Source organism: Typopeltis vanoorti, chromosome 20, assembly GCF_054136105.1.
Source record: "Typopeltis vanoorti isolate ZY-2024b chromosome 20, IOZ_Tvanoo_1.0, whole genome shotgun sequence".
NCBI lineage: Eukaryota > Metazoa > Arthropoda > Arachnida > Uropygi > Thelyphonidae > Typopeltis > Typopeltis vanoorti.
Genome location: NC_143568.1, coordinates 52045014 through 52070843, shown reverse-complemented (window position 1 = coordinate 52070843; position 25830 = coordinate 52045014). Strand labels below are relative to the sequence as shown.

General features: G+C 34.2%; 1 protein-coding gene across 1 annotated transcript in view; it reads left to right on the top strand.

Annotated features, from left to right (window-relative positions):
- The window catches only part of LOC150095433 (uncharacterized), a 117453-nt gene extending 96654 nt beyond the window's left edge, over positions 1-20799 (top strand). The window contains exons 7-14 of the mRNA XM_090410085.1: positions 3055-3169; positions 3364-3586; positions 3701-3765; positions 6731-6811; positions 13483-13665; positions 15475-15560; positions 16488-16599; positions 18468-20799. Coding sequence (XP_090266211.1) covers positions 3055-3169; positions 3364-3586; positions 3701-3765; positions 6731-6811; positions 13483-13665; positions 15475-15560; positions 16488-16599; positions 18468-18565 — 963 coding nt within the window. The 3' untranslated portion in view covers positions 18566-20799. The remainder of the gene's footprint in view (positions 1-3054; positions 3170-3363; positions 3587-3700; positions 3766-6730; positions 6812-13482; positions 13666-15474; positions 15561-16487; positions 16600-18467) is intronic.
- Positions 20800-25830: the final 5031 nt, after the last annotated feature.

Here is a 25830-nt window from a genome sequence, read left to right as displayed (position 1 = left end):
GGCTATTGAGATGTTCGAGGAAAACCATAAGGGATTTATGTCCATGGCTCCAAATAATGAAGACATCATCTACATAGCGTTTCCAAACTTTAGGTGTTAAAATAAAGGAAGAGATAGCCTTGGTTTCAAAATCCTCTAAGTAAATATTTGCAAGTACAGGAGATAAAGGATTACCCATAGCCAGTCCATGATTTTGTTTGTATATATTATCTTGAAATTTGAAGTAACCGGACCTGAAGCAATGTGTAAGCAAGGTTGACATTTTTTTGGATAACTTGTCCTTGAGTAATGTTAGGACTTCATCTGTTGGGACATTAGTGAACAAAGAAGTTATGTCCAAGCTAGCCATGATGTCATCTTCATTAACTGTAATATCCTTGAGGTATGTAACAAATTCTGTAGTGTTCTTAATAAAGGATGGTGACTTGCCTGAAAAACATTGCAGATATTTGGCAAGATATTTTGAAAGATTGTACGTCGGAGAATTGATGCCTTCTACAATTGGGCATAATGGGGTGTTCTCTTTATGGATTTTAGAAACACCATATATGCGAGGAATTAACGGAAAGAGCGTAGAGATAAGCGAACGTTTCGGGATAATTCAAATGTTGTTTTTAATAAGTTGTTTGTACGATTTTGAAATTCACGAGTTGGATCTCTCTCGAGTATTGAGTAGGTATCATTATGTAGTAATTCAAGCATTTTATTCTGGTAATCTTCAGATTTAAGGATGACTGTTGCATTGCCTTTATCGGCAGGGAGGATAATTATATCTCTGTTGTTTTTAAACTTTTAATAGCTTTGCGTTCTGTTGAAGTAATGTTATCTGCAGGTGGTTTTGCGTTATTGATAATAAAGATCGATTCAATACGTAGAAGTTTTGCTTCTTGTGGAGGGAGAAAAGAAATAGCTTTTTCTATTTTTGTAAGTAGTGTCTCCTTTAGTATTAATTTTGGGGAAGGAATAAAGTTTAGACCTTTACTAAGGATGATTTTTTCTACATCTGAAAGTATATACGAAGATTTGTTGATAACGACTTTGTCAATATTGATGTGTGGTTTTGCGAAGTTCCTATTATTTTGTAATATTTTTAATGTTTCAAATTTACTTATAAGATTTACTTTGTTATTATATTGTATTGTGGCTGCTTGAGATTCACAGTATGTGTTAAAGGTATGCCAACTTTCATTATCTAGAGATTCTTCCAGTTTCTCCGCTATAGTTCTTTTTTATTGAAACGAAAAGCGAAATAAATACAACGTTTTCATGCTAATTATGTACAGAGACTGTCTATGTTGTTCATAGTCTTTTAACCATTAGTGTTTAGTGTTTTTTCTTTCTTTTATAATGTCACCTGATGAAGGCTGTTACAGGCCGAAACTAGTAGTGTTTTTTATATTAAAACCTTTTTACTTAAATCTCGGTTGTAGTCATTCAATTCTTCATAAAAATATGTATGTTAACCAAGTTAATGATCATTCTTTCATCTATAACCTTCATGACGAGGCTTCTATTATTAATAATGAAAGAAACTTCAACAGGACACTGAAGAGGATTGGACTAAGCATCAACAGGTTGGTCTTCTTGAAACGTTGCAAATTCCATGCTGTCTTTCCTAAATTTATTTGCTTTAAAGAAAACATAACAACTGAACGTGCGAGGAGAATCTATCATAAAGCTAAATTAGACCTACCCTCTGAAAGAATCTCGGATTCTAAACGAGCTCTCGTTTTTCTTTTCAATAAAAAAATATTATAGCGGAGAAACAGAACACTGTATAGAGAATCTCTAGATAATGAAAGTTGGCATATTTAACACATACTCTGAATCTCAAGCAGCCACAATACAATATAATAACTCAAAATTACTTATAAGATTTACTTATAAGTAAATCTTATAAGTAAATTTGAAACATTAAAAAGATTACAAAATAATAGGAACTTCTCAAAACCACACATCAATTTTGACAAAGTCGTTATCAACAAATCTTCTTATATACTTTCAGATGTAGAAAAAAGCATCCTTAGTAAAGGTCTAAACTTTATTCCTTCCCCAAAATTAATACCAAAGGAGACACTACTTACAAAAATAGAAAAAGCTACTTCTTTTCTGCCTCCATAAGACGCAAAACTTCTACGTATTGAATCGATCTTTATTATCAATAACGCAAACCCACCTGCAGATAACATTACTTCAACAGAACGCAAAGCTATTAAAAGTTTAAAAAACAACAGAGATATAATTATCCTCCCTGCCGATAAAGGCAATGCAACAGTCATCCTCAAATCTGAAGATTACCAGAATAAAATGCTTGAATCACTACATAATGATACCTACTCAATACTCGAGAGAGATCCAACTCGTGACTTCAAAATCGTATAAACAACTTATTAAAAACAACATCTGAATTATCTCGAAACGTTCGCTTATCTCTACGCTCTCTTCATCCGTTAATTCTGTTAAATCCGTTAAGACCGAAACTAGTAGTGTTTTTATATTAAAACCTTTTTACTTAAATCTCGGTTCTAGTCATTCAATTCTTCATAGAAATATGTATGTTAACCGAATTAATGATTATTCTTTCATATATATATATATATATATATATATATATATATGAGAAATGTAATCGCCTAATATTATATATAACAGCGGTTCCACATATGTCAGTAGATTAACTGAAGAAGTAACATTGAAATCATAAAACCGATGCTCAGAACTGTGAATTTCAATATTTCAGTCCATATCATTGATAAGCATGTTTGCCCACTGTACTAAGACATCACATGGAAAAGCACATCCCAGATACTTCTGTTGAAGAGAACAAAGTCGTTGCAGTCAGTCTGTCTATTGAGATTATTCATTAGTTTCAGTTAATGAAAGATGCTATTAGTTTCAGTTAATGAAAATCTTGAAATTTCTATTTTCTGAAGAGCCATTTTACTTCTTACATCAATTTGTAGTTTCATAAGCTAAGAATAGATTTAAAATTTCTCTATAGATTTTCAAAACCTATCCCTTATTTATATGGTGACAATTTATTTTTCCTTACAGGTGTACTATCAAATGTTTGACAGATCCAGTTACAACGTCTCTCAGTCCGCTGATGCTACCTGTGATGGTCTTCTCACTACCTGGGAAGGTGCTCGTATCGTGAAGCTGATCAAAAGTAAGTCCGAAGAGTAATTTATTATTATTTTTCTATTCCTAGATGAATCAGATTTTAGTGGACTATGCGAATATTAAAGGATATATTGATGACCTGTTGTTATGGAAACCGTGAGCGATGCATTACTTAATTGCATTATTAATGAAGAGCTTGCTATAACTTTTCCGATGTATACAGTTTTCTGTCTTCGATAGGTAAACATCCGGTCATCGGTTGCCAGTTTCCCTCGTGGGTATCCGTGCGACATCGATGGCACACACTGGACGGGAGGACGTCTTACTATTTCAGTCAAAAGAACACAACATTCCGTATCGTCCACTCTCATCCCGGACTTTCGGACACAAAAGTTTCGTGTATAGAGGAAGTGACGTCATCGACCAACTCCACAACCCTCGTCGTACACAGTGTACAGGGATGGTAAGTATCGTAGTAAGCTGGCAAATATGCTATTGGATATTATATTATAAATTAAGTATTCGGCCGATATGGTGCAATTCTGTATACAGTGTAGTCATCCGCTATATCTTGCAGCTCTAGTGGGTTCGTGTGCCTCAGCTTTGTCCAAAGAGATCGACACATCATCGAGATACAAATGGGTTAGTATATTCCTCACAAATTTGTAAATCAATCTCTCTCTCTCTCTCTCTCTCTGAAAAGTTTAGCTTAATGGTTTCATAAAAAAAGAAAGCATCATCCATAAATACGTAAATTACAAAGCATTTTCGTATTTATGGATGTAATTTACACCATTTCTCTCGAAAATAAAAATGACGCATATTTTTACTTATACGTTGTAACTTAATTTAACTAGCTTAACCTTTTAACCAGCTTGAAACATTTTTAAGATAATATTACAGTTACGTGAAAAACGCTCCGACCTTCGATCGTAAGTGGGACATCTTTGAATCTTCATATCAAATAATTCGGAAATAATTCCCACGTTAGGAGATGTAACGATCAGAGCGCAACTTAAGTTATCATATACTTGCTATATAAAGAAGTACCGTCATAGATTCCATTTAGTAGTCGACTAATAATTTCCCTAAGCTTTTTTAAGCTAGCTGCTGAAGTTACCTGAATTTAGTGCAGGTCTGAATGGCGGGATCATTCAGAATATTCAGATTATTATATACTTTGTGATTATAAAATAACGTCAAGTGTTCACAGCCCTCTAGCGAGTAATGTATTGGACGAAACACACCAATATTCGGTAGATAGACGTACACAGTGGAACATGGGGATTCGATTTAACGGGAAAAAAGTACCAAAAGTCGCCAACAGGGGAAATTTTGGCGCTGCCAAATTAATTTTAGTAGGTGTGACTAATGAATGACTAAATGGCGAATGAGAGACAGCACACATCAATTTCATTAAAGTTTATTGTTAATTACAAATGAGTTTCAATATAACCACCATTCTGACGTTCCAGGAACTGCATACCGTGCACGACATTTTCCACAGAGGCTCTCAACATATCGGAATTGATTTGTCTCACGTGTAACGTTATTCGCTCTTTCAAAGTTGGAATATCGGGTGCATGTCCTTGATACACAATGCTTTTAAGAAATCCCCATAACCAAAAGTCACAAGGATTGAGATCAGGCGATCTCGGTGGCCATGGCGTCGGAAATGCACGACTAATGATTCTTCTGTCAGAGAAATGTCGCAAAACACGCTGTACCGGAAGTCCGATGTGGGGTGGTGCACCATCCTGCATGAAGTTGGTCGAATCGAGACATACTCTTTGCTGCAGTTGTGGAACCACAAAGTTCTGTAACATATTGGCATACCTGTTAGCATTGACGGAACAGGTCACTGGTTCATTTTGGCGATTTTCCTCGTAAAGGTATGGACCGATGATAAAAGATGCCGCAAATCCGCACCACACTGTGACTTTGGGTGAGTGGATAGGCATCTGCAGACACACATGCGGATTAGTTTCAGCCCAAATGCGACAGTTGCGTGTGTTAATATCGCCGTTCAAATAAAAGTGCGCTTCGTCACTCCATAATATCTGCCACGGCCATGCATCATCCACTTCCATGCGCGCTAAGAATCTCAAAGAGAAGTCGATTCGTGTGGTCGCATCACCAGGGCGCAATTCTTGAACGTCACTGATTTTATGGGGGTAAAACTTCAACATCTGATGTAGGAATTTCCACACCGCTGTGTATGCGATATCCGTTTGCCGGGATATTGCTCGTGCACTGCTGGTACCCTGCATATTCGTCATCTCTTGTTCCACAATAGCAGTTGCAACTTGTTCAACTTGTTGGTTTACATCCCCTGCCTACCTGCACTGCTAGAGTTCGAGTAGTTTCAAATCGCCGAATCAGTTTTCGTAAGTTTGTTATGCTAATCGATCCTTTTCGTAAATTTTTCATACGCCGAAAATCACGAAAACAAGCACTGGCATTATTGTTCCGCTGATAGAGTTTGACTAACAAAGCACCCTCACGTAAGGTAAGAGGCATCGAAAACCAGTTCGTCTACGAATGATAAGAAATCTCACAGGTTTTCCTTTTATCGCATGATCGCTCACAAGAAACGCGATAATGCAAATTAATGCATTTTACTCGGTAAACAGCGCCAAACGTTCCCCTGTTGGCGACTTTTTGTAGTATTTGTTTTCGTGAAATCGAATCCCCATGTTCCACTGTGTATGTCTACCGAAGATTGGTGTGTTTCGTCCAATACATTACTCGCTAGAAAGCTCTGAACACTTGACGTTATTTTATAATCACCCGGTATACCTCAGTTTTCTGGAGTGACCCTGTCATTCAGAAAACTCTACCCTAAAAACTCTTGCCATTCCAGACAGTAGTATAAAACTTACGATTGGGAATGCGAAATCATCATCATCCTCAAGTCTTCATATCGTTATGAACTCTGATATCGATTACAACTGAGTTGGTGACAGCTGCATACTGATTTTCGGAAGTTGGGCTAAAACTTAGGGTTAATTGATAAATGTGTACATTTGTTGGAATATTGATTTTATTTCATACTCGCCTCAGTTGCCGAGGTTTCTATAAAGCTGTTTTGCTGAAACCGTAGCGTAACTTTATGGAATACAATACGCACACTATTAAGAAAAGAACAGATATTTTTGAATATCTGTATATCAGGAAGAAGTTTTTAGGGCTAATTTCCAAACATCGTTGAAATTAATGCAATTAGCGCATTTTCAGGGTAACGCAAAGAAGAAATTAATTGCTGCATATGAAAGACTAATCAAATGATACTTGAACTCAAATGAACAAAATTTCGCCTCCAACAAATTTTCTTCCGAAACTTTTTTCCATCATTTTGGTTGGAAAAAAGGTTAGTTTCATTTTCTCAAACATAGTTTACTTTCTCGATTTTCATTTTCAGTTAACTGTATTTACCGTTAACAGAAACATTTCGCTTCTGTTGCAACTCACTCAGCAGAATAATTATGTAAAATTTATGTTAAAATTCTTTAACAACATTCTGAACGCTTTTTAAACATGAAGCTTCTGATAAACGTTTGACTAGCTTTTGGGTTAATAAATTTTTTTTTCCTTTATCACTGTGCAGGTAATCTTGCCAGGAAAGCTCTCGAAGCGTGCCTGTCTCCTTATTACGACGATCCCACACTGGAATACGTAACTCTAGTGAGTAAGTAACATTCATTCTTTATCCTTTTGATCCAAATAGTAGTTTTGCTTAGTATTCAGAAAGAGATAAGAAACTTTTTCCCTAGCTGTTCATACTCATATTCGTGAGTGCAAATGTAATATGCTACATAAAGAGGCAGTATAACATGTAAATGAGCCAGACCAAGGAGAGTTGGCACTTTCTTCAGTTTTATTTCTATATATAACTTCGTTTGCTGAATAAAATGGATATGATGTTATGTGGTTTCATTGCTGCAAAAGCATGGCTACGAGTATTATTGCCGTGGAATAATAACAGGACGAACGTTTCATGTCATATTTTTAGTGTCGTCTGAAATATTTTATTCATTTAGCGAGTGATAATACATACAGAAAATGATTAGAGAATAAATAGCTGAAACTTACATAAAATCCATACAAGTCCCAGTATAAGAGAACCCAGTATAAAGTCCAGACCATTAACGGCATGGTTAATGGTCTGGACTGAATAGCCATACTCACAGTATGGAGAATTTATTGCAATTTGGGGAGCATCCCATGATCTGTTCTAAACCGGTTGTGTAGACCATATTTGAAGGTCAAAACCCAACAGTCTGATCAGGATAGCGATAAGTTAGTTCAGATCAGGAATAGCGACATGCTTGCATCTGGCTACGAAATATAAAATAGTCCATAACTTGAAATTAAAAATATTATAAAACAAGTCCAAAGCATGCATATTGGCTGACACAGTGGTGTAGCTAGAGTTTTTGCCGCCCCTCTCAATACACACCAAAAATACTACAAAAAAGTCAAAACGACGTATAGGGAAATAAATTAAAACACTGTGTTTATTTTTGAAGTAAAACGTTTAATTTCAACATTCTAAAATGTTATTTTTCTTGCTTTTCTGTTAGCAAACTCGTCGATGACATTGGCGAAGTCTATTTCATAGTAATATAGGTAATTATTAATCAATTTTATTTAGAAAAACTCCTCTCACAAGTAGCAGCACTTACAGCAATTGTGAGGAAAATTCGCAGTAGTATTACAATATTTGGAAATAAGTTCTCGAGACTGTATTTTCGAATTAACTGTGAAAGTTCAAAAAGGTTCAAAGTACCGGCCAGGGAGGACTGCCCCCTCCGCACCCCCTACCTACGCCTCTGGGCTGACACAAAAATACGCACCCACCAAAACGATGTTACCACCACTTTCAACGATAACAGATAGCAAGATTAAAGCAGCAAAGGCGTCGTTTTTTATATTTTCATATAAATCTAATTGTATAGTCCGTAGACTTTGATCCATGTAAGCACTGCTGTCATAAAGCGATAGTGTTTGACGCATCTGGTCATACCAGCAAGTCCTTTAATTTTACACAGATTTCTCAGAAATCATTTTTTGACTACTTTCTTTAAATTCGCTTCCAAGGGAGAAAAACGCTATTTTTCCTTTTGAATAATGAACCATTGTACTAACGATTGTTAATCTAAATCTTATTACATGCTATACAGAGGAGGAACTATTGTTAAAACTGTTTCTCATTTTACGACAAGCAATTTTTATTCACTGATTATTTCTTGAAGTGCTGCTGTAATCCCCTCAATTGGCGCTCAATTTCGTGTCGAGGAACACAATACATGAGCTATTGTAAAGGTGAAGAGAAAGTGAAATTACTCTTGTAGATTAAAAAATATCGTTCAGATTATTTTAACATCCGCGAAGCTTTCTTTTTTGTTTCGAAAGGAACAGCTAATAATTGAATGCCAAAACTGTAACTATTTAGATAAAAACAACACAGCCTCGCTCACTCTGATGCCTTAAGATAAAAACACTCGTGATGAAAGGGGAGTGTTAAAGGGATTTAAAAAAAAAGAAATACGATGGTAAGAAACTTCGAATGAGATATTTTACAAACTAAAATGGCTGATACTGATCACATGGAGACAGTTGATAAACAGCGAATATAAAATTATATGGAGTCATAAATTTCCTGAAGAGGTTAGATTTTATAAAAAATAAAAAAGATTAAAAAATCACTTTACGGAGCACAGTGTCTTAAATTCACACCACATGAGTAGCTCAACGATCAATAAATCTGTTCCAGTTTAAAATTTCGTGTAAATAATTTGTTGGAAGACAACAGGGATTTATTTCATATTATTATGCCCTGTGGTTCAAATTCAGGATATATGTGCAACACGTGCCCTTTTTTCTCATTGCAGAAAGTACCTGCGATTCAGTTGTAGATTATAAAAAACAATTCAATTACAGTTTCATAATTTACGCCATTCAACTAAACCGATTTTATCGAACGCGATTCAATTAGATTTCTTTTCCGTCTTTTAGCAAAAATGGTGACTTACTATTTTCTAACGTTAGTTTAAAATTGGCAAAAACGTAAGGGAAAAAAGTAGCTTTCGCGTTTTCTAGAAATCCAATAATATCCTGAATCAACCAGTATTTTATGATGGTTAATGTAATTATAATCTTTTGCATGATTTGATGAGCATAAAATTCTGCTTTCACGAGGAGAAAAAAAGAGCTGATTGTTTGGGAAACGCGTGCAAGAATGTAATTAATAAAGAATGGAATTCGATTTTTGAAAGGTCGTTTATTGGATAAGTTACAGACCTACAATGGATAATTAAATTTTCTTTGTATAAGCAGCAAATTCTATTGAGTAGATGCATTTTGTTCGTACGAAATGAAAATATTGCTAATGAAAATAATCATGATTTTTATTCTGTAATTATTTCATGTTTTAATATAAACACGATCACTTTATTACAATAATAAAGGACAAAATCTTCAGAGTCGAATAAAATATTTAAGGTAGAAGACTAACAACAAATTTTAGCGGACAACCCATCCTAAGAACGAACACTGTGTGATGACTTCCAAGCAAAAGAAAATATCGGCAAAATAAGTCGATTCTTTAGATTTTCGAAACATCTCTCTCTCTCTCTGTGTGTGTGTGTGTGTGTGTGCGCGCGCGCGCGAACACAGAGAGAGAAACAGAGCGGATACGCTAACCTCTCGACCGACCAACCACACACACACAAAAAAAAAAAAAAAAACGCAACCTATAGAGCTGTCGGCGGAGGAGAAAAAACAGGAAAAAAAAGGAACATTCCTTCCCAGTCCTGCAACTAATGCAGGACTGGGAAGGATCTTCTTCTTCTTCTTCCTATCATGGAATATAGGCCATGTGGCCTGTTCCGGTCTCATGCCATCTCTTTCTTGGTCTTCCGATTCTTCTTTTTCCACTTATTTTGTATCTGTATAATATTTTTGGTAGTCTGCTGTTGTCCATTCGATTTAAATGTTCTAGCCATTTTTGTTTATACTGTCTTATGTAGTAATTAATTGGTTTGATTTTTAGTGATTGTAAGATTTCTTCATTTGTTTTGTGGTCCCACTTGGTATATCCAGCTGTTTTTCTGAGGAACTTCATTTCTGCTGTTTGAATTCGTTTTTCATCTTTCCTTTTCATGGTCCATGTTTCGCTTCCGTATAGTAGAGTTGGTTTTGACAAGACATTATATAGTCTGATTCTAGTGTGTTTTTGTACCAGGGATGGCTTAAATATACTATTTATTATGCCATTTACTTTGACAGAGTTTGATATTTTAGTGTCTATGTCTTTTTCTTCTTCGTATGATAGATCACATCCCAAGTATCTGAAAGTGTTTACTTGTTCTAGTATTGTATTATCTATCACTATTTTACTTCTTATTGGGTTTTCTCCTTTGAATGCCATTATTTTTGTTTTTTCTTTGGATATTGTCATATTATATTGCTTTGAGATATCATTTAATGATTTTATTGATCTTTGTAAGTCATCTTCTGATGTAGCTAATACTATTTGATCATCTGCAAATAGTAGTGTATCTATCTTCATTTGCGGGGTCATTTGTATACCAAATGGGTTTTGCTGTTTCCAGATTGTTAATATTTCATTTATATATATATTGAAAAGCAGAGGTGAGAGGGTACATCCTTGTCGTACTCCTCTTGATATATCTTTCCATACTGAGGTATGTTCTAATTTAACTGCTATTTTATTTCCTGTATATATTTCTTGAATAGATTGTAAAAGTTGGTTTGGTATGTTTAAATTGGTTAATATTTTAAACAATTTTTGTCGACCAATTTTGTCAAATGCTTTTTCATAATCAATAAACGCCACATGTGTTTCTTTTTGAAATTCTCTTCTCTTTTCTATTAATAACTTTAAAGTAAAAATTGGATCTATGCAGGATCGGCCTTTTCGGAAGCCATTTTGTTCTTCTAGTAATTTGTTTTCTACAATGCTGCTTAGGGAAGGATAATAAGCATAATATTTTATTATAATATTTTAATAGCTTTTTTTAGCATAAACTTAGCAATGGATTAACAATATGCACCTCGAAATCAGCTTCAAGGGAAGTGTTCGGATAAATAGGCTCTAGAACCATTTGATATGTGACAGGTTACTCCGTCCTGTTGGAATAACTCCCATTCCATTCATACCATTTTTCAACAGGACGAGGACGGAGTAACCTGTTGGAAAAAAACATTTCATTTTTTTTAAAGAGGTTACTCCGTCCTATTGGAAAAAATTGAATGTTTTTTGCAAGTGTTATATACAAATCCTGGGTGAATGGAACCAACGTATTCTCGATGTAGCGTACGCTATTCAAGGTCATGGTTACACCACCCTTTTCAATGAAGTAGGGCTCAATGTTGCCACCGCGGAAACCGCACACTATGCGGTGACCTTGTCGCTGTAAAGAGGTTTTCTTGGACAAATTTAGGTCTCGAGGAACCAAGAAACCTGTAGGCTTTTCTGTTTACATGACCGCTTAGATAGAAATGCGCTTCGTCTGAGAACTTGACATTATGGAGGAAGGACGGATCTTCATAGACAATGGCAGCACGCGTGCACAGTATTCCCGCTGTGCAGCGTAATCCGTTGCTGTTAAACACTGACCCACCTGACGTATGAAAAGGCACCCAGCTCCTTAAGGATTCTCTGTAGTTATCACCTTGGTACCCTAAGTTTTACTGCTGTTCAGCGTTGACTGCATATTGGAGACTACATCACTTGCTCCAGCACACGCCCGTGATTCTTATTTGTTCTACTAATTCCGTATGAACGAAAATAATGCACAACAATAAACGTCTTTTCTTCCGTCAACATTGTTACCAGTCTATAGGCATTTCTCTTAGCGCGTGTGCTGAAAAGGGTGTTCGAAGTTGAGTAGTTTTTTTTTTGCGCCATACCATGTAAACATACCATACTTAATAAATAAATAAAAACGACTCTGACGAAAAATGTTTATGTCTCCACGAAGCGATTTATACTAAACTATTTCACTGTTTGGGTCCTAATCACATCTTAGAACTTCATGAACTGATGATGGTGATGAACTAACTGACGTTTAAAAATTCATAAGCTCTATTAATGAAAAGTCGAAGCTCTGTTCTAAAAAAGAAAAAAAAGATAGCACAACGATCCTCTAAAATAATTGCCTAGCTCTTTCAGTGAATAATATACAGCATTATCTGCTGTATATTATTCACCAAAGCAGAATCAGCTCTAATTTTTTGGAACCCAAGAAAAAATTTCAGTTAGCCCTTTCTTGTTGATATTAGCATTCTTTTACTTCAAAATGAAACAAAAAAATTAAAACAGAGAAATTTAATTTTCTTTCTGAATTTAGCCTTTTGCTAATTTAGTCATTGGTGAAATGGCTCCATTGTGAATGTACCGTCCTAAGCAAACGTCTTTGATGTAAGACAATCATCCGGTTTGGAGGCATCAATTCATGTTGTGAATTCGTATGTTATGGAAAAGGCGATTCACAATACTGTACTCTATCAGAAACTTAAGCACGTCCACCTGGACACAAACCGAAAGCTTTTGCTATGGATTGCCACACACACACACCATTTTTGTAGGTTATTAAAATAAGTATATTCATATTATTCAGCAAAAGGTTTGTTCAAATTAAGTCAGAATTCGAATATAATATTTGGTACTCAAATTTTATGCATTACTTTTGATGCAATGAAGAACCATTAAGATGTTATTTATGACTGCAGCTTCCCTTTACATCAATATAAATGCAGTATTTTAAAAAAGAAAACCAAGGGAATTGCTTTCCTGCAATTAGTATCAGGTGGCACGGCCAGTACTTACTACAGATTCAGTAGAACTTTTCAAAGTATGGAGGAGAAAAGCATTCAGAGAGGAAATCAATTACAGAAGCAATTTTGACATAAATGTTCTGTTTTGATTTCTAAACAATAACTAGTTCCTCTGGAACTACTTCTACCGCCATTTCGATTCAAATAACATATTCAGAAATCAACTATATGACTCTGAAAGAAATAAAAATATAACCCATTAAAACTGAATACTGTTTGGATGCATACGTATATTTTAATAGCAATCGAATGGAAACAGTGGTTACGTCCTTTTAAATATTCTTTGTACAGAAACTGCTTAAGAACTTTTAATGCATTCAATTCTCTTGAAAAGAAATGCGAAAAAATAGAAATATATCATTATCCTTGCAAGTAAAGCGAACAGTATTTATCGAAATATTTAAATTTTTCGGTAATGTTTATGTAAATCTTATTGCTTTATTTCCTGTGTCGTATGGTAATCAGCATTTATTTGTATTTTACTTTTTTGTCCAGCACCGTCCCTCACATCTTACATTTGTCCAGAGTTGGCAGAAACTGAAGGTCTCAGAGTCCAATCCGGTAATGTCCATCTCAATTCTGACATGTGCCTGGATACTACAGCAGCCGTGGTTGGATGCAGAAGCCCGCACACACTGGACTTTTTAGTTACATGCTCTGCTGCCAGGGAACACATGAGTAAGACAGTTTTGTAAGAATTCTTTCACGTAATTCTTATTTTAGATTAAAAATAATTAAATATGTAAATGATCTAAGCATATATTTTACTAGGGAGGTTAAAGAAACTAGTTACGTTTGAAGATGGATGCAACTTTGAACAAGTGACGTGGAAGATTTATGAATTTCTTTGTAGTTCTGAATTACTGTTGTAAGAGACCACATAAATTTTCTGTCCCGTGCCATTGTGCTGAAAAATAAAGTGAAAATCGGTTAATCTCCATAATTTATACTCATCACCAACTCGCTTTCTTCATTACACTTTTGTTTTTATTCTTCGGTAATACAAGTTAGTCATGGTATTATCATAACCGTCTTATGTGATCATTCCATTTTGAACTCTTACTAAAGTAACTAAATACTATAAAGTCTGTTAACTGTGTGTTCTTTATGCCAGTGTGCTTATGCGCAGGATGAGAAACCTCTCCTGGCAAAAAATATCCACCTCCATATGATACCAACACTTTCCTGTACTTGAAGCCTTTATAAACATTCCTCACTTCTCAGATGGAACTCTGACCAGACATTTCCAACCAATGGCAAATATGATGCCGTCCTTTCAACTGGGCTACGGAATAACTGGTCAAGAGCATTTTATCATCAACGTTTTACTATTACTAACGTTCTCGAAGCTCTGTTATTTATGGACTCTCTTCTCTCTCTCTATATCGTTGAGTATGTTTTAATATATATCAATGAGTGCGTTTTCGTTGCCTAACATTTATTCATTTTAATGCTTTGTTAATGATTATTTTCTTAATCTCGTCTTCCTAGTCATATCTTTTTCAGAGAGCATGAAAGGCATAAACAACTAATAGAAAAAAAAATCTTTAAATGCTCATTTGAATGTCACTCTCTAATGATAAATGATAACCTAGTCTGCTTTAATATTTGAGAAATTCATTTTTCATAAAGAAAACAATAATCCACCGCATTTAATTTTACTTTTGATACCCACCAGGCTCGCAATCAAATTGCGATTGACCATCTTGAGATAATCCGGCTTGTTTAGTTGCCACAAATAAACTGGACTTGTCTTGTACTTCTACATCCAAATTCTAGATTCTGCCTGAAGTGACTGGACAATATTCGTCCACCAACCGTCAAGGTCTGGATTCGTGTTCCACTGTTAGATTTTATTGAAGATTCGGGGGCCAGATGAATTCCATTTCCCAGTGAGAGTTCGCTCAGTTGCCTACTTTAAAGCCTGTAAAGCAGCTTAAAAAAGTCCATGTTTGGTCTCTTGAGCAAATTTCCAGTTTAACCATTAGCCCATCTTCCATACTAAATAATTCATTAGAGGTTTAGCGCATTTGTTCAGTGGGATTCTCATCAAAAATGTAATAACTACTCTCAAAGTGTCCTGAAAATCTCCTTCAAATCGATCTCAATTCTACTGAACTCTTCTTCTCTGACTAATCATTATTATTTTTATGTTCTTACTTTTTTACGTGAACCATTTAGAACAGTTATGCTAATCAAATTATTTGAATAACGGTCTTACTGATTTGGAACATTTGAGTCATCATATTTTCCCGTGTGTCTTTTTGTAGTTTGTGATGAATTTTCATACGGCTTATTTCGTAAATTTAATGTGTTCGTCGATCTAACGGTGACCGGAGGGATGAAATCGAACATCCTTCGTAATGGATGAATATTTCTTATGTGGGAAAAATAACTGCTTAAATGGTTAGAATTGTAACAATGATTTTTTTTTATTAATTTGTGATGTTCAATTATTTGCGTGAAAGATTTTTTTTTCTCTTTCAGCTTTCCACTGCCAAGGTGTGTGGGAAGAAAATGGAAGAAATTATCTTATTGCGGGTCTCAAAGGATCAAAAGCTAAATTTTGTTTTGTAAGTATAACACCGCAGCAATGATTAAAAATTAAAAAAAACAAATTAGACATTATTGCTAAGAAACTATCAGAATAAAAAGATTTTTATCCTGATTTTCACACGTGAAAATCAGGTGTAAATGTCTGTAATTATTAAAAGTGACAGGCCATTGTTACAACTTTTTAATTCTATTCCGTAGCGATTTTTACTGTTGGTCCTTTTATTACAGAAAGCTTTCCAATTCCATTCTTAAGAATGATGTGGCGGTTGGAGAAACACTTTTTGTAAAGAGCGCAACAGTTCTTTGCAATCTGCATATTTTATTACCGAATTGGTGCGTTGTTCATATACTGATGTAATCTGAATTGTTATTAGTTCGAGAACAACCGCAATCAGATTAGAAAGACTTTAATGTCCCAGGAGTATGCGTTGCAAGGGAACAGCAGTTTCGGGTAAAATTAATGTAGGGTAAACGTTGCCTTTCTTTAAAAGCTATTTATTAATCTTCTGCTGTTCTTCTCAAACTTATTGTATTACCTCTTCTTACTGTATTTCTGCATTCACCCGATAAAGCAAGCAAAGCGCATTTCATGCATTATTGACGTCACAATGAAGGCGCACTTTCATTGATGTTTAAACACGGTTTTATTTCCGAATAAATTTAGGTGGGACAGTGCATCAGTGGTAATCTCATTTAGAGCTAATATTGATCACTTTGAGTCTGAATTGAAGTCGCAGTTTCGATAAATAACATGAATATGAGATTCAAAATGCAATGAATAAATGTAGTTATTCCGTATGCCGTGTATGTCGGTTAAAATGGTGTTTGTGTGAAACGTTTCTATGTAACTGAACTGTCCGTGTGGAAGCGCAGATGGTTGATTGTATAGGAAATGTGTCTTTCATTTCACCTGTTATAAGATGCATTTATTTATTTATTTTTAGGTGTATTACCATAACAGCACCGTCACGCATCTCTCTGGCATGTCGGACACCTGTCGACGAAGTGTAGTTCCAGGATTCAATGGAAATATGCCTTTCAATATAACTTCAGCAGGTGAGCTATGGAACCAATCTCTGGCCATTTTTAATTGTTTTCATTGTGAGCTGTACTCAATTCACGTGCATGTCCTCTGTCCTCTATATTTTCTACCTGTCCCTTTCAGTAAGCGAATGAACGAAGATTACGTATTATGAGAAACCTAATGGCGCTGTAGTGGAAGTCGGCATTAATCTCATATTTTTAAAATTTTTTCTTATTATAAGATTTTCATTACGTGTTGCGTGATGTGGTAATCGTATATGCATTAATAACAATTACTGGGTTTTCATTTTTATAACTACACCTATTAATAGACTATGTATTTAGGATGGGAAAAAAAAACGGAATAACTGTCATCTATTGCTTTTATAGCAAGCTAAAGGAAGCGGACATTCATACTTCATTCTTTTCCATAAGATGAAATAGTATTTTTGAGAATTTCTAGTACTGGGACAGTGATATTTATTTTGTCATGTGAACGCGATACAAAAGTACAAGGAGTGAATTAGATTGACTTTTACATTTATTTAAAAGAAAAATCAGCTAATGGTTCTCCTAATGCAGACAGCCTTTCTTAATACATCTCAGTGCTTTAAGTTTGAGAATATTGGAGTGATTCTCCTCACGTATCAAATAGCTATGTAAAGTTAGTGAGTTGCTACTTCCGCGTCAAATACAGGATATTTATTGTTGTTCTTGTTGTATTGGCTAGTAGCTTAATTATGTTAAAGAAATTCGTGACCCTTAGTGCAGTGGTTTAACTTCAAGGTTATCTAAGTTTGGTTGCTGCAACTATGCTATCTGCAGATAGTATTTTCGTCTCGTGAACGCAAACAACTAAAGGCAATGGAAATTTCTCTTCGTACATAAATAAATCTAGGCCTCGGACACCAAGCTTTTCAAATTCCTGCTGACAAAAGCCAGTGCAAATTTTCATTTATGCAAAGGAATTTGCTTTCGTATTCTCCAAATGGAACTTTTGAAAATGCTATTCAATAGACTAGAGATTCATTTCGTATGTAACTTTCTTAGTCAAGGAAATTCCAGGAGAGGTGGGGGGGGAGTCTTTCGTGGGATTTCTGGGAAATCCAGGAGAGGGTAGAATAATAAAATAATTATATATATAATATATTATAAATATATTAAAATAAGGCATATTTAAATGAAATTTGGGCGAGATCGTGAGCATGGTTTTAATTCCTTCCGCAAATTTTTATGCACAGACATCAGGACCAAAATGAGAAACTAATACTGATTTGTCTCTTCCATTATATACATGTTTCTTCCATTTTATATATATATATATATATATATATATATATGACAGCAGCTAATAATTTATGTAGATTTTAATGCATTCATTACAAAGGATTAATGCGTTTTACTCATCTCCTATTATGTAACTGGAAATAGAAAACCTTTCTCGAAGAAAGCAAACGCATTTTCTTTCTGTTTCAATTATTAGCAGTGAGAAAAGTAATATGAAATTATTACGTTTTATTTAATCGAGCGATTATTAACCTGGCAATATGTTCTGAAAACTTTTGCACGATTTTTACCAATTTAAGTGAGATTAGTAATAATTTAAATATTCTAATGATAGGTATCGATGCTTCAAATGAAGATCGCAATGTGAAATTCGTAACTAACGAAGATAATAACTAATTAATAGTTCTCTATTAATTACGGTCCACAATCTTGAGTTTATAAAACAGTTTATAAACGATGCTACTGAATCGATTGATTAATTAATTAGTACGTTCTTTTTCGATTATAAGCAGTTTTGTAAGAAAAGTGATGTTTTATAAGTTAATAGCTTACGTCTCTTTCAGCAGCTTATAACGTATCCACCTGATGCTTGGTTTCTCCTGTTTCTCCTGTAGGTGAATGCGACAACTTACTGAATGGAAGTATTGGAAGCCATAAAGATCACGTGCTACTCTTCACACTGATGTCCCTCCTATACTCCCTCCTGCGATAACTCTTCCTGAAGAAATCACAATTCACATCCAGCAACGCCAAGTTTTCTGGAAGTCAGTGCCTCAGTCAGTCGGACTCAACTAGTGATGTCTCAGGTTCGGATCTGTTCAAACCGAACTTAAGTGTCGGCCTTTTGTGTACAGGTTGTCAATAGATGTCGCTAGTTCTTCGAGCTTCATAACATTGAAAAATGCTGGACAGTTGTTAGTGGATCGATAAACCCTTTATTTTCTTTGGCATCACAACAGTCCGTTCTTCTAATGTGGAAAAATTGCAGATTAAAATTATTTCAGTAATTTTGTCACATCACCCAACATATACTTTCATATCCTAGTTGGACAAAGTTTTGCAAGGGTACTGAGTCTGTCAGGATGAATCTTTGTCACTAAAGAGTTATTAAAAACTTGGTTCGATTTTCAACTAGTAACGTTGCTGTAATAAGTTATTAATCAGTGAAAGTTAATGATAAAATATAGAATCATTTGAATGGAAAGCTCCGCGATGATTTTATTATTCTCGGCTACTATTTTTATATTAAGCGTCGCCATTGTTACTTCTGCCTGTAACTCTCTCTGCACACACAAAGTCAATAATAGCATTTTAGTTTGGGTTTGGTATTGTTATCATGTTTTACGTTTTTCTGGTTGGAAAAGATCTTTCTGAAACTGAAGATGTCATCCTAGAATCATTTCAATTTAATGATAACAGTGAGAAAGGAAAATATCTGTTCCTCGCTTCATTTCTCTAAAGAAATCAAATAATAGCGGCGCTTCTAGAAGAAACAGCTATAACGCAGAGCAGGGTGATATGTTTTAAAAATATATCAGATCAAGGTTTATGCGCTCTCTCCTGATGGAAGATATCTTTGCCGGATGGATGGAAGCTGAAGTAAAAATAAAATGTAAAAGGATAAAAATAAATTCATTTATCTTAGAATTGAAGTATTTTGAAACATGATGAGATGCCAAACAGCTATAAAAGTATATAATCTCGCATGAAATTATTGGAGGAATTTGACGGCGACACCTTTTGTCGATGCTTCCGTTTCATTTCAAAGTGTTAACATTGATCTGTTTAACTACCGTATTTGTGTCCAAAATCACCATTAATTCAAATAGGCTTATCTATCTATATGCTTCTAACTAACCTACATTAGGCTGATTACGAAGCTTGTCTTGAATTTATACAACATTAACATCTCAAAGGATATACAGACTTAGTATCCTTTAAAATGCAACCTAAATATTAAAAATAAGCAATTAAAAAAAAACTGTTTCTTGAATAGCATTGCTTTTCTCTATGGGGTGCTCTTATTAATACCCTTTTATGAATCCCTTTTAAAATTTTCAAAACACAGTTTGTTATTCTAAATCGGCACTTTAAGAGCATCCTCTTCTCTACTATGTTATCTCATTCTGCATCAAAATTCGGTTGCAAATTTCTCATACTGTTTTACGTTCATATTTTCTTTTTTCTTCCCTTTAGCGATTTATGAAATATATGCGCGTGATATTTCATAGAGTGAAACTGCAGTAGTTTGAAATAACTATGAAATGTTTACTGTGTATAGCTGTTAGTATAAAAATGAAAAATTCGCATTAATTATTTTTATTTTAGATGAAAAATATGACAATGGCAACTAGGGTATAATAAGAGCAGATAGAAAGAGGAGGATAAATTTCAAATAATAGTAATTTTTGTCTATTACACTAAACAATTTTTTTATATATCGCGTTAGCATTCGCGGTTTTCTTTGGTTCTTCATCTTATTATGAGAGAAGAACCGAAGGAGCAGAAAACGGTAATATTTATGGCCAATCGATTAAGGGTTAATATGTGAAGCTACATTTTTCACCTGGCTGAGAAAAGCTCTTAAGAATAATGAAAAAATAACAGAGTTTTATTTTTTACTTTCTTTTTATGTACCCCCTGATCTCTACCGTCAAATCTAGTCAAATTCGACATTTCAGGACGCTCTGAAGAAAGTTTTTAGCACAAAAAAACTTCAGTCATTTTTGAGCGTGAGACGTTATCCGGCGGTGGACCCTAAACTGGGCAGAGATGAGGCAAAATCCAAAATGGCTGTGATATTACTGTGAGCTCCTAACCTGCCAAATATATCTGCCCCAAGCCTTGTCCTTACCACCCCCTTTCCTTGGCCTTCACTAGCTGCATACAATCAGAATCTCTGTATTAACAATGCTAATTCTAATAAAGAGGAATTTTTGTAAAGATCTCTTGTTTTTCTTTTCTCTCATAAATTTCATCGTACAATTCTATTGTGTTATATTCTTAAGTCAAATTCCCACACCTTATACGTAAATTAAATGAAGATTGTTTCCTGCTTGACCTGATTCAGTGTAACCAGGTTATAAATAAACAAGCACCAGAAAACATTGTATAGTTAAGTGTGAGGAACTCATACAAGATAACAATTCTTAATAAAAAAATAAATAAAATAAAAAAACGACATCACAAAGAATTCAGTATTACTGCATTCAATTGATATTTGTACAATTTGAAATAGTAGTGCGATATTTTACGGAGTTTCGTCATTATTGCTTCATGTAGAGTATATTAATACTTAAACGTATACTTATTGTGAATAATTTTCTAAGTATGAAATCCTAATTACTTTGGAAATCCATAAGGCGTTTATATCATGCATTTCAACTGTTAGGCCATCAATCCATATAATAATTCATGTGGAAAAATATTAAAACGGTATCTAGGGATTTCCAAACCTATAGATGGTATTCATACACTCCAAGGAGAGTATACGAGTGTCAGCTATAAGGCTATAATTTTTGCTGCAGACAGCGCAAAAGGCAATAAATTCTAAAGCTGAATTTGGTAAATCCATTAGCAAATTGATAGACAAAGCGCGCAGAGTACGATAATACAATACAACGCGCAGAGTAGTTGACGATAATACAATGAACATACACAAATATCTGATGTCACTGGAAAGCAATCAAAGTCACTTTCCATAAAGCAATTTAAGTGACTTTAAAATTCCCGTTAAACAATCGAAGATACTAGAAAGAGCCTCGTACTACATTACAGAAAACCATAAACTTTCCAAGAAATCAAGATGGAGATTTACATCCTAGGTGAAAACCATGAATAATGTGATAAAATGTTATGAAGCATATCATGTGATAACGAATCCACATGTAGTGGTGGAAAAGGAAAAATGAAAATGCAAAGCGTAAATCAAATAGCGAAAAATCTTCCCGTTTATATGCATTTACAATTTAATGCAAATTATTCCATTTCATATTTCTGTGAAAAATTGAATTAAATTATATTCATAAATCTAAAAATATTAAGAACTTAAGTATATATCCTCTCAAACTAATTCTTGGATTCTTTATTGATATCGCGCTTGAATTATGTACAACAAAATAAGTACTATACCGCAATGTTCATAGTGACATCGGAAGTGCTAATGAAATTATAATGTAATTTCATTAGCACTTCTATACAGAAAGGCAAAACTGCATATTAAGAGCATCTATAAAAATATTTCTATTCAGTCTAATCGCTCTTTTAAGATTAAAATTTTAAGATATTATTAAGCCAATTATACCTACAGTGGCCAGTGTACGTATAATTGGCTTAATTCAATAGCATGTAGCTTTTCACGATTTTCTAAAAATTTTACGCACAATCTGAAGATCGTTTATACATTTTTAAAAATTCAGATCATAATTCACGTCTGAGTTACCTAAAACATGGATTACTAAAAGACTCTGCTAAGAACTTTTCTCTAAGAACGTTTCGTTGCTAATGCTTCTGTGATATGAGGACATGATGAAATTGTAATGCTGGTATTAACCAGCAGAGTTGATACGTCAAAAGCAATTAAGGTTGACTTCTAGCCCCTCAATAAGATTTCTAATCTTCATAGGCCTTCAAATCCTCGCTATCCGCCAATTATGAAACCTGGCGTTTACATGGCCACCTTTACTTTTGTTATGTAGGGTATTTCAAAGACATGGTTTACAAAGAAAATACAAATCAGGATTGGGAACACATACAACGGAAACCAAAATGAAGTATTCTGGCAGCGAACTGAAATGATCCAAATAGATCACAGTTCCTACATATTGAAAGAGTCAGCAGAAATGATCAAGCATCAACAACAGTGCAACAAGAAACAAGGCATGAAATTACATCAAATATGGTTCTCTTTCATAAATCATCTAGCGCATATGGAAGCCTGTGGCTCGCATAATAACTTTCTAAATAAAGATTTTAAGAAAACACAGAGGGAGAACCACTAAATCACTTTATGGAGCTCCTATTGACTTATTGGGATATATCATTAAAAATGAAGGATGGGGAGAACTTAGGCGAGTGCATTTTTTGTTTGGCAAGTAGGGTTTGAATAATTTATTTAGCTATATATATATATTTTTTTTTAATATTTATTCATCAATCAATATTTATTTATCAGGCAATTTATCAGTCCATTGTTGCACTATTTTAATGCAAAACAATCTAATTTTGCTGTCATTGTGGAAATTAATAACTGTCTTAATACGTTTGGTATGAAAATCAGCAATTTAACTACAAAAGCTATACAAAATAGGCAAGAACCTGAAAAGTATCATCTATATTCTCGACGGAGAACGTACAGAACAAGTAACGTATTATAGCTGTTTAGTATAGTATAGATGGAAAATTTTAATTTTAGTATAGATGGAAAAGTAAACGTATAAATAGGCAATACTCAAAATAATTAAAGAGAAATTGTCCAAACACTCAGCCAGCAGTTTAAGACACAGATCTAAACTCCGTTTTATCTTATGTATTTGAGAATTAAGTAAGAAATAAAAGTTGACCAAAGATTGGAAACAAAGATTTCTGAGAAAAATTAGAGCAATAAACAGATAGCATCATCATTTACAGAATTATATTTAAAAATGTATTAGAAAGGAATTTGATTAAAGGATAGAATAATTGGAGAAAAATTCATGATACGAAGCTAATAATAATATAAACTTAATCGTGTTGTACTATACAAAACTCCTATCCATCCCTTAAGAGCACTTACGAAGTTGATGGTGATCAATATCCCATAAGAGGCTAATAATCCTGTAGCACTTCAGAACTGCAGATGAGGTTAACATTAGATAATCTGCAAACCCAGTTTGAGATCAAACGCGAAACGTTTTCAAGAAACTGTTTGCGTTTTCAATAAAGAGAGTGTTGGCATGTTCAAGCTAGATCAGCTCCCACCTCATTGTCTTCCATAGATCATTCAGTATCAATACAACGCCTTCGGGGAAAAAATGAGAAAATATTTGAGTTGAGAAATCTCAGCTGGGTTTAAAATTTGATAAGCATTTGCACCGTAAACATTTTCACTAATTTGCAGGCTAACAAAGTCTTATCTCTGAAGTTTAGGTTTCACTGCAATGCACCAAATTCGTTTATATTTTATAAAGTTGTTTCCAAATTGATCACGAAAGCTCCAGTCCTTCTTATCATCTAAGGATTTCTAAGGAGATATGAAATAAAATAATATAAAATACTTATTTCATGAAATATCAATGAAACTTTTATAATATATTTTCATATTTGTTCTCGAAACATCGTTTTATTTTCATAAATTCCTAAATCAGCATTATCAGCATTCAATTCAAATATATTATTATCGCGAAGAAAAATTGCATTCCTCCTTCAAACTAATTTAAAATCGAATATCTTCCCCAACAGAGACACACACCATTCAATAACAAACGCATATGAAATGTTAATCAGACCTCATATTTAAAAGATTGACAACAGTAGAATATGTTACTAAATCGGGTTTTAATCCTCAAAGGATATCACTCTGTGGAATGCAAATTTCCTTATTTGGAAAAGAAACGTATCGTGCGTCTCAAATGATAAACTTATGTTTACATGTTTGTCAAAGCAAACATAATAAGAATTAAATATTTATTTTACACTCTGCATAAGCTTGTTATCACTACAATAATCATATTACATAATTAAAGATGCCTTTCTCTTCATATCTCTTTCTCATAAATATGAGAGCTAGCTATCGTGTCTTAATGTGCGGTTTCCAGCCACACAAGCCATTAGCATTCCCAAATTACGCTTAAACCAATTAGTGCAATTTAGAGGCACTACAAGTGAGAGAAGAAAATCTAGTTGGCTCATTATAACACAGGAACATTGTGATAGAGGACTTCATAGCATTTCATGTGATTACTTGTACATTACTTATTCTGGGATGCCGATATATTTATAAATTAAATCTCTGTAGTCATTACAATCGTATTACAGTCGTTCTAATATTTGCTGCTTGTACACGAAGTCGATGTATAAAGTGAAGGTGCTGTCACAAAATTTATAATGATTTGAGAAATACGTTAAAACTTTTGGATTTACCAACTACGAATATTAATTCATAATTACTTCATTTTTAATTAAATGCCCCGAATTAGATTTGTTCAAAATTGCATATATCTCACTCACAAAAATTAAGCTTTTATAAGTTTTTGGTTATATGAATATTGAGAAATAGACAAAGACCTTAGTGTTAAATTTTTATGTTTTTCGTTAAACTAATGTTGCCCTACGGACCTTTGAAAAAGATCTAGGTCTAATAAATCTAATAATAGCTAATCATACTACCCATCGGAGATCGCATCTATCAAGTAGTCCTATGAAAACCACAAATCCTGTTTTCACAGGAATTGTTCAGTGGTTTAACAGACTCCAGAGCAACTAACCATAGGCAAGTGCTTTGGCGCCCTCTGGCGGTTTATATGATGAAAAAAAACAAAAAAACGTCTTGATTTGGAGAAAATATGCCACCCCGAAGTGTTGTGGCATTTTCTTGTAAACACCATCATCGAAGAGGAATGGCTAACACCAAAGTGTTAGCCACGTGAGTTAGCCGAGATCGACTAACTTACTTTTAATCTGAAGTGCCCATATGACGACCTCTTTTAGGAGAATGGATATCGAACTGTCACTTCAACAAGGATCATTGCTACCAACTAAACTACGCTCTCGTATCGTACTCGATTGATTACCTTTTGAATCTTATTTTGAGTGTTGGTAATCCAAACACTAAGTTCCCTTTTTGGTTGTATCATACATAATTTTAACCATTTTTTTAAAATAACCTGATGCAAATAAATTAATCCGTTATCAATAAAGCTCTGTACTGAGTATGCAGGTTTTAGAACATATGTTATTGATGCACATTAACTCTGATGTGCTGTAGGTTTTACAACCTTT